General features: G+C 36.7%; 1 protein-coding gene across 1 annotated transcript; it reads left to right on the plus strand.

Annotated features, from left to right (window-relative positions):
- The first annotated feature begins 2,111 nt into the window (after positions 1-2,111).
- On the plus strand, positions 2,112-10,019 carry adad2 (adenosine deaminase domain containing 2). The gene is made up of 11 exons (XM_020708695.3): positions 2,112-2,258; positions 2,991-3,159; positions 3,670-3,811; positions 3,953-4,100; positions 5,158-5,286; positions 5,717-5,867; positions 6,093-6,263; positions 6,545-6,756; positions 7,300-7,531; positions 9,527-9,659; positions 9,767-10,019. The coding sequence occupies exons 1-11, from the start codon at positions 2,117-2,119 to the stop codon at positions 9,875-9,877; spliced, it is 1,740 nt and encodes a 579-aa protein (XP_020564354.2). The 5' UTR covers positions 2,112-2,116; the 3' UTR covers positions 9,878-10,019.
- The last annotated feature ends 366 nt before the right edge of the window (positions 10,020-10,385 follow it).

A 10,385-nucleotide genomic window follows, 5' to 3' on the forward strand; every position in this document is an offset into this window, starting at 1 on the left:
AATTATAATTAAATTATTTACATGTGTACATGGATGTATGTATAAATATTTTACAATCAATTCATGACTAATTATCCTAAGTTTGATGTAACTCTGTATGTATATGTATGTATATATATATATATATATATATATATATATATATATATATATATATATATATATATATATATATATATATATATATATATATATATATATATATATAAATTATTATTATATATATATATATAAATAATAATAAATCAAACAAATAAATATAATATGACCTCCAATGTTCAGAGAGATTCTGTCTTCAAAGACAACCGAACATGTTTTCCTCTTATGTCAGTGTTACTTTGTTAATTAACACAATTCACATCACTGTCAGCCAACCATCAGCAGTGATTTCCATTACAAGAACACATGCACAAGCCAACCATTCTGATCACACTTTCATACACACACGTGCAGACACACACGCAACATATGCTTAAAGATATTTCCAAACAAGCTTGATATTTCACAGTTTTGCTTGTCCATAATCCAACACTAAAAAGGGTGACAAATGTATTCAAAAGATTGTGTCTGAGCAAAATACTAAAAAAGAATAATAAATAAGACTAAGACTGCGGTTCTGTGGTTGTCTGTGCCACGCCACTTCGCATTCTCGCAATCTCCCAGCCTATGAGCAAGTGTGGGTGTAAAAGAAAAAAAAAAGTAAGAAAGCATAGATGGAGAGAGACGAGGAATGGGAAGAGACAAAAGAGAGCAGAGCCCAGGAGGGAAAAGACTGTGTTTAATATGAAGACGACACTTGAGTTTCTTTCCAGCGGGATCTCTTGAGATGGGCTTGGCTTGATATTTCAGTCTCATGTGAAAACACAGTCACAGCAAGAAATGACAACACACACATACACCCTCTCGTAAGAAGCCCTTGTTTGGCTAGGAACACATATGGCGGCTTTCTCTGGAGGTGAGAAGATGGGAAATAGAGTTCACTCTTGAATTTCACAATGATCACAGGGATGTTTTGCAACAGCAAATAAAGCCTGACACCTAAGTGAGGTGTGCGTGAGCTGAAGAAAGCGAGGGGGGTCCATTTGACTCATCTCATCATTGGATATTCAGTGTTGATGTCAATGAGTGGATTCATGTGTGAGCAACGTGACACATTTCAAATTCATGGATATTACTAAGCCATCCCATACCCATTTGCTATGTGTATATGCATAAAACATGACAGATCTTTTCATTTATTTTGCACTTTCAATCTAAATTCTATCAACATGGGTGACGTCTATGCAAATATTTCAGTGTAAATAGAGATGTGAAGCTGAGGCGTGTGTGAGCCGAAATCTCAGATTTTATTGTATAGTTTTAGTTGAACCCTGACCATAGGCATAAGCAAGCACATTGGAAATTAAAAAAAGATCAATAATAACAAGAAAAACCTCCAAAGCATCACAAGCTCACACATGAGAAAGTTGAAACCAACCCTTGGATGCTTCCTCCCTTTAAATCTCTACATTTCACATTTTCACATTGTTTTGTAGGTTTCTAAATATTTTAACCATTGTGCTATCTTAGATGACCCCACCCTTACATTGACGTGGTCTCCCCACCATGACAAAGGTGGATAAAGGTGGAAAGATTTCATGTAATCCACGGACACAAGTGAAGATCACAAATCATTGAAGAAAAAAGGTTCAGCGCACTGTCTAGTGGGTCAAGATGACCCAACTCCCAATGGTAAATTGCCTAGGATAGCACAAGGGTTAAACATGTAAGCATGCCTAACTGTATCCGCTTAAATTCATCATTCTCCTACGAATACATTCATGTGTTCTCCTACAAATATTAATAAAAACATTTTCATCTAAAGAGTAAAGTTGAAAAGTTAAAAACAACAATGTTTTTTTATTTCATTTTATTTCTTCTGTTTGTGCAGCAGGTTGTATAAAATAAGGAAGTCATGTTTTATTTTTTATTTTGAAAATCGAATCGAATTGCAAACGTGTGACGTCATAACTCACCTTGAAGGTAATAAACATAAAGGGAATTAATTTTTCATCTACAAAATAGTCAAACTTTCATGTGTTCACTACCATAAATAATAAAATAATATTAATAATGAATGATAGAAAGGTATTTGCTGAAAGAGTCACGTGACTATGCTTTTTCTCCCTCCTTCCTGAAAGCCGACTGTTGGGTCGGAACTTCACCGCTTCTCTCATCGCGCAGAACATTCGTGTTTTACAGTCTAGGCAAGGGACCAGGTAATCCTCCGGCGAAATTGTTATCGTTTTAATATTTTTTATTTTTATGTCAACCTTTTTATACCGATGCATTCGTCGTAGCTGTTTACGTAACGTCGCAAAATGTGTTAGCATGTGACGCTAGCTTAGCTAGCATGAAGAATTTCTAGCTTCAAACTTTTCAAAAGTTAACCAGAGAAAATTAGTTAATAAATAAATACTCCTTTCCTCTTAACTTTAAACACGTTAAAGCAGCCTAGTAGAAACGTTTGATGTCACCATGTTGACAGCGTGTAGCAAACAAGGCATCTTTAACTGATTGAGTTTTTATTTTGACTTGGAAATTCTTTATTGATTTGACTGTTCAATGAATAGTTTCAGCTCAGGAAAACAAGTGATCATTGAGCCTCTCCACCCCATTAAAAAACATTTTCGTTTTTTGGTTTCATTTTATCTTTATGTTTGACTGAGTTTAGGGCAATTTTAATAAACATATTAAACCAACATATTTTAAAAAAAATAATTTATTTGCATGTTTCTTTGTTTTGAATCACCTAAAATCTAACTTTAGAAATAGTTTATGCGTGATATATTTTATCAAATTTATATTTGATAAATTAATTAATATTTATTTAATAGTTTTAGATTGTTTATCGTTGTACCTAAAGCTAGTTAATAGTTTGTGTTATTTCAATGTTTTCTTAGTTTTGGATCCACAATTTACCCAATTGATTGTTTTTTGCTTGAGTATAGGTTTCTTGGGGAGCATGGCAAATCTAAATGCAGTTAATTATAACCCAAGAGGAGGAATCAGTGCATCTTGGCTCAAGAGGAATGACTGCGAGCCAACGTTTGTTTGTTGCCGATCGAAAGTCCCTGATGCAGATGAAAAACCCAGTAATGGCAATGTTGATGGGCAGAGGTAATTAAAAAAAAAGGTTTCATTTGTTTGAGGGTTTATTTTTTGTTGTCTTTTTGGTGAGTGTGTGTGTGTGTGTGTGAGGTGGGTGAAGACGTGGGTCATGTATCCAACTGTATAATCCTAACAAACACTTTTTCCCTCTCTAATGCATTCCACAATTCTTATTTTTGACTGACATACATCAATATTTATACATAATTGGACTCTGACGTAATCTCTGAAGTTTCTTTTCATTTTTTATCACAATTAATGTTTCACGCTTTCGGTTGTTTGTGATTAAACAAAATAATCATAATTTTCTATGTTAAGGCTAAAGTTTTACTGTAGTAAAATACTTTTTTTGTCCAATCTGAAGCAAAGCTTTTAATTTCAAACTCATCTTCCCTACATTTACTGAAGAAACAATTAACTATTCTTGTAGTTTAAGATGTAAATTTTTATCTGTGTTTTCAGGATGTTTACACAGTTTGAGTAATAAATATTTTGGGATTTTTTTTCTTGCCCATCTAGAAATATCACAGATGATGCTGAATTCCATAAATGCTCACAAGAAGCTGGAATTTATGAAGGAGGTGAAAGGCAGACAATATCTGGAACTTCTGAACTTGAGTGCAAAAGTAAACTTACTTCTGATAACCTCTTGGGAAGTAAGGTGAGTGAATGAGAAGTAAAACAAAGATACAGTTCTATACCTATACTGGTGTATTAAATCTCCTTTTATTGTATTTACTTTTAAATAAAATAAAAAAACTATCTGAAACACTAAAGGTTTGTTTTTACTAAACTGTCTTAGGAGGAAGACTCTGATGATGATGACGACGACCCAGCTGACATGTCTCACTTTGGCATGTCCCCGGTTGAAGACATTCTCTCAGATGAAGAGCTTCGACTTGACCAGAGGAACCACTTGAACGCTCAAGATGAAATCACAAAGGATAAAGGTGCAGTTCTGGTTCAAAAGAAGAAAATCCGACTGATTTGGAGAATATCCAATTGCCATACTGAAAATTCGTCCTATCCGTTTTCTTTTTTACACCAGCTTTATCCTTTTTACTGTTTATGTTCAGTAAAAATAATAGAACATTGTCTTTATATCTATCTTTGTTTTGTCACTGGACTGACATGGACGTGGCAGCTGTTGGTAGAGGAAAATGAAGTGATACCAAATAAACATGCAGCACAAAATATATGAATGCTTTCTAACAGGAAGTAGTCAGTAGTCTGACCTTTCTGTCTTATTCCTGGGATATTTGCTCGTCTTTAATGTCTTCCAAATCACACAAAAAATTTTTAGGTTCCAAACATTAACCTTGAGACACGTTTACAAAGTTTTAAATCAGAATACCAACACAAGTGGTTCAAATAGAGCCACTTCAGAAACATAATTTTAAAATTCTCAAGATTTTGAAGCAGTATGCGTGATTATTTGAGAGCGGCTGGGTAGCTCAGTTGGTGAAGTGCAGGACTGGCACAGTCCATGGGCATTCAATTCCCATAGAATGAGCTTCATTCAGTGTGTAGGGCAGGACTACCGCCTAAACATGTAGCCACAGGCCCCCCCGCGCCGGTCCCCAACCCAGATAAAATGCAGGGTTGTGTGAGGAAGGCCGTCTGGTTTAAAAATCTTCTAAACCACCTGAGACGACCCCTGATGGGATGTGCTGAAAGGTGAACGACATCCATGTTTGTTTGAGATTACTGTACTTCTGAAAGATCCAGGATTGATTCAAGGCAGACTGCCTGCACATTTGTGAACTCTTTTCCTTGATATACTTTACTGTTAATTTGTCTTCCTCATCTAAAACATTCAAACAACAATGAAGGATTTTGATCTTTCAACTATTGGTCTTGCTAAACAAACAGCTGAACAGTATTTTAATGAACAAAAATCAGAATAAATAAGAGTACCGTGTTTCCAAAATCCTACTATTTCCTCTATTCATACAGATTTGTCATGATTTTTCTTTTGTCTTTGATTAAACTCTTCTATTTTTTTAGTGTGGCAAACAGACTGGCACAGCAATCACATTGCTGCTTTGAGTAACGAGAATTTTGACAACCTTCTGGAAAGGTGTCCAGATTTTCAAGGCTGTAAAAGTCACATGGCTGCTTTTCTTCTCACAAGAGGTAAAGTGTTTCTTCATTTACTCGTTTTTCAAATATGTTAGAAGAAAAAAACGACATTTGTTTTTGCATTTGATGAGTGTCATTTAAAAAAAGAAGTAACTTATTTTACGGTGTATTTGGAAAAATATCACAGGTAAACAGAAAACTGTTCAAGTTAACTTCTGAGTTAAAGTGACAACCTGCTGATGGTTGATATGGTGCACACATGAAGGGAACATGTTTGGCACTTGTTGGCACTCAGTATTAAAGGTTCTTCACCAGATGTTTGCTGTTACTGTCAACATTTAGACCAGATCCTCTGTTCAGTCACGTTCTTCAAAACCTGATTTGGATTCAGTTCAAATGTCCCTCAGGTTGTCACAGTTATTTAATTCTTTTAAGTATTTTCAAAGCTTAATTTAAGTTCAAAATGAATTTGATTCTTCCACAGAAGTACGAGACACAGCAGGTCGTCTCTGTTGGCGGTACCGGGTGGTGGCCCTCGGAGCGGGCCGTTCAATCTGTGCCAAGTGGCTCTGTTACAACGGGACGATGGTCCATGATTGCCACGCCATCATAATTGCCAGAAGGGCTCTTTTGAGGTACAAAATGGTCCTTAGCTGATATAACCGGATCATTGTAATCTCAAGTTCCGATCTACTGTTTTCTTTATTAGTCAAAGCAAAAACTAGCTGGTGTTTGTTTAATTAAATCTCAGTTGCTACTGAACATCGTCTTCCTGTTTTATCATTTAAAATGAAGTTTTTTTTATGGAAAACAAAATTTCCGTAGCTATTGCCAAATGTTTTTTCTTCTCTTGTGTTCAGGTTTTTGTACAAAGAACTTCTGCTTTTCTTCGATGCCGATCCAAAGGCCAGGGAGAGCAGTATTTTTGAGGAAAGTGCAGACAAGCACCAGCTGCAGCTCAAACCCCAAATCGGCCTGCATCTCTACACCAGCCATTTTCCTGAGGGAACCACTAAGAACTTCAGCTTCCAGTACAGCAGTTTGCTTATCTTCTTTTGCTCTTAACCATTTTTATTTCTTGTTTCATGTTTTCTGTTTCGCTTGAAGCTACATTTTGAATACAAAATGGTTAGCTGTGGAAAAATCCAATTCTTGGATGAAGTAAATACTGCCTTTCATCTCATGGGTATAGAAGCAAACTCACAACATCTGTGAACATCAACAACATATTTTCTGCTTTGACAACATAATAACTCATTTATTTCGAAGCAGTGCTTCTAAACTGAGTATACGATGTGATTCTTCTGTGTAGAAGCTCCCTTAACATGAAGACCACCACGAAGCTTCAGTATCACACCAATGGCGCTCTGGTCCCCATAGTCTACCTCGACCCCAGCTTATGGAGTGCTAAAGTGTGCTGCCTCTCCGAAAGTAACAAGTTGTGTCGCTGGACTGTGACCGGGGTTCAAGGGGCTTTACTGAGCCACTTCATCCAGCCTCTTTACATCACCAGCATGGTGATAGGTAACGTGCCATGAATCTGATATTTTATAAGACTGTGGAAAGCCTATTTCATTTGAAATGTAAAAAAAAAAAAATATGTTGAGTTTTAGCATTTCTTGGAGAAGTTTTTTGCCCCTTCTTTAAGTTTTATAAATTGTTTAGAAGATTCTGAAATATTTGAAAATTATTCAAATATATTAGGAAAAATTTGGCTTCAACTGGAAAGAGAAAAAAAAAGGCATGTAGAGTATATTAGATCATTAATATTTGTCAGTTCAGTTATTAGCCAAAATCGAATAAATCTAGCTTCATATTTAGAAATTAGACCCTTGAGTTATGAGGAAGAGGAACTTCAAAGTCTGCAATTCTAAGTTGGTAAAAACTGGTATTTGTAACCTTGTAAAAATGTTGGTGTTTTTAAAACTGAAAAACCAGAAGCTTTATAATACATTGTATTAATTTTACTAGGTGTACTTTAAATGGTTTAAAGTTTGTTGGATTATCTTGCTTAATTTCCTTGGCTTCATTTTATTACACCTTATTCTGAAATTCTCTGTTGGGTAGGAGTCTCAAACATCTCGATAACAGACGTGTCTGATATCAACAACCAGCTGGGTGATGGCTGGCAGAGCTTTTTGCCCTCGCCCTACAAGAGACAGAGCATCCTCTTTCTGTGTGTTGAGCCGGCGGGACCGAAGGGGACGTCTCCACTCCAAGGCAAACTCAGCATCAACTGGTGCCTCGGAGACGCGGACATTGAAGTGCTGGACGCCAGCAAAGGCACTGTGGTTGAGGGGTAAGGAAATATGTCGCCAGCCCTGTCCTTTAAGCCTGAGGCTTTTGACCTCGCTGTCGCTGCGTCTGTTTACACTCCTGAACTCAGGTCGTGTGATCAGGTAGAGGCGCTGTCAGTCTGCAGTGAAGGCTGGTATGACAGCCTCTGAGAAGAACAGAGCCTCTTTCATCATCTTTGGCTTTGCAGCCGTCCAAATCCAGCTGCTGCAGACAACTTGACTCACTCAATTGAAAGAAGGAAAAAAATCAGTTTTAGCTTTTTACCTGAAGGATGCAGTTTTAGTGTCAATACTTTAAAGACCCACTCCAATGAAAATTGTGTTTTTTAATGTTTTAAATATGTTCCCGTTGCATTTTTCTCATGATGAAGGAAAGGTATAAATGAAATTTAGATTAAAACTGCATTTCTGAGAATGTCTTTATTTAAATCGTGAGAATGAGGAGCAGATGAAAAATGTAGATTGAAAAAGGTCTCTTGTGATGTCACACGGTGTAACGTAGGACCTACAACGGCGGGCCACAAGCTCCCTGCTCTGCTCCATTCCGATGCGTCCACTTGCAGACAAATGGATCCATGTACGCTTTCATTTTCCTCGTCTAAGCTGGCATCTGGCTCAAAACTGCACAACTCCAATATGGCTCACCATTTTTGTTTCCCCGCTAATGTTAGCTTGGGGTTGTTGACATTGTTACACAAAGATAGCGTACGCCACAGGTAACGCATCCAATCTGTCAACGCACTTAAAACAGCATCACCTGACTGTAACAATCGGGTTTACAAAAAAAAATGTGCAAGTTAAAATGTTTTTTTTTTTCAGGTCAGTGTTAAGTATCCAAAGTTTTTGGTTCTTGGCAGCTAATCGTTGAATTATTTTATTAAGCAGATCACCTACTTAGGTTAATTTTATTTATTATGTAAAACCAATACATGCATTTTGTAAGTAATTTTTTTCTGCCTTAGTTTTTCGTACTGAAAAAATACAGAAAATGGATAGATAGATAACAACTTTATTACGGTAATCTCCCAACGGAGAAATTCAGGTGTCCGGCAGCAAAACACACACAATAAATAAAGATAAAATAATAGTTCACAAAATAGCAGTACATATCAGGGAGATTTGTTAAACAGCAACCGAGCCCTCTGAAATTCTGAGCCGAATTGTTACACCCCGACTGTCTGGAGTTGGAGCTCCTCTGTTACAGGTTGGATTCAGTGCCATGGCCTTGATTTGACATGACACATGTTTTACTGTCCATCTGTTAATGTCAGTTTTTATTAATGCTGTTATGCCCAGCACTCCTATCCCCACCTGCAACCAAAACACCTGTCCCGCCTTCAAACGGTGAACCCTCTTTCTGACCAAAAACAAACTATGCTTCAGATTGAAAACATCTATCCCTCTTTTATCCAAGGATTTGCTTTCTAAAAATCTGCAAAGTAGGATTAATCATCAGTAGGTGTTTTAAGGGTGTACACGCTATACACTTTTTTCAAACATGAATATTTTCACTTTTTTCTTTTTAAATTAAATTATAAGTCCGACCTTTCATAGAAAAATAAGTCCTTTATTGTAGAATGACAACAAAAATCCTGTATCAGGAGACATGGCACAGTGGAGATTGATTGATAATGATCTACAGCCAATCGAGACGCAGAATACCGAGCGTTGTGAAAAATAGAAAAAAAAAAACGTGAAAAATTTGCACTGAAAAAAAATCTGAAAAACAGCGAGACTATGACAGTTGGAGCTGTGATATTCCAAATTAACACTGTATAACTTAATCTTCTTTTTTACATTTTTAACTGGTAAGTTTTTTTTTTTTAGTTGTTTGTCACAAAAAAAACAAAGACAGATGTGACCTCTTCATGTATTTAATTTGGGTTTTTTTTATGAACAAAAAGAAGATGAATGTTTTAAAGGTGTTTACTAAAGAGTTTTTATGTCAAAGCTGTTCACCTTATATTTCATTGATTGCTGAATTCTCTGTTTCTTAGATCGCAGTGTGTTAGTGGACCCGATTCGTCGAGCAGAGTTTGCAAAAGAGCCCTCTACAGTTACTTCAGGCAGGTTGCTCAGCTGGCTGGGCACACCCGCCTGCTTAAGCTTCCCACCTACCTCAGCGCCAAGGTAGGATCCACTTTTGTTTGTTCACACTCTTAGTCGACTTTGTGTTTTAGCGGTTTTCCTTTCCATTAGTGTCATTGAGTGTTAAAATGTCTTCATTCTTTCCCCAGGCTGAGTCTACCAAGTATCAGGCGGTTAAAGGTCTTGTCAAGCAGCAGTTTCTGAGCATCGGAGCTGGACCCTGGAATTCCAAAAAGTTGGTGGATCGCTTCAGCCCTTGAACTGTTGTTGAAGAAAGTAGTTTTCTCAAAAGTTCTCTTGATTTCCTTCGTCAGTTTGACCAGTTCTGTTGTTTGGTGGACGCCGCAGTTTTGAGTTTATGTAGGTGTTTGTGAAAAATAAACACGACCCTGCTGTTGTGAACTGTGCCTTTTTATTCCAATGCGCTTGTGGGTGGATCGGCTTTGCCGGCTTTAAAGTTAATTTTGCTAATGTGCCGAGGAAAATGATGGAGCCAGTCAGGAACTCTGAGGGGGATAATAAGCAGGTAATGATCCATTTCTCTTCAGGTCAAATAACTTTTTTTTCATTGTTTTAGTTAAACCGCTGCTAAAGAAAATAACATGTTAAACTAACATTGTACTTTTATTTATTTATTTGGCTGTTTTAACAATGTCTCCTGTTTCATTTACCTGCTTGGCAAAAGGCAAGTAATCTATTACATTGTCAGTAACTTTCAATAATCTATTTGTACAAAGTGTTTCCCAGAAACGGCTTCAGAAACATGAC

This window comes from Oryzias latipes, chromosome 14 (assembly GCF_053564925.1).
Source record: "Oryzias latipes strain Hd-rR chromosome 14, Olatipes_Hd-rR_3.1".
Classification (NCBI taxonomy): Eukaryota; Metazoa; Chordata; class Actinopteri; order Beloniformes; family Adrianichthyidae; genus Oryzias; species Oryzias latipes.

Coding starts and splice junctions, on each gene's coding strand:
- adad2 (XM_020708695.3), top strand. CDS start 2,117: ATGATAGAAAGGTATTTGCTGAAAGAGTCACGTGACTATGCTTTTTCT. Junction 5,868..6,092: donor GCCAGAAGGGCTCTTTTGAG/GTACAAAATGGT, acceptor TCTTGTGTTCAG/GTTTTTGTACAAAGAACTTC. Junction 6,264..6,544: donor ACTAAGAACTTCAGCTTCCA/GTACAGCAGTTT, acceptor TCTTCTGTGTAG/AAGCTCCCTTAACATGAAGA.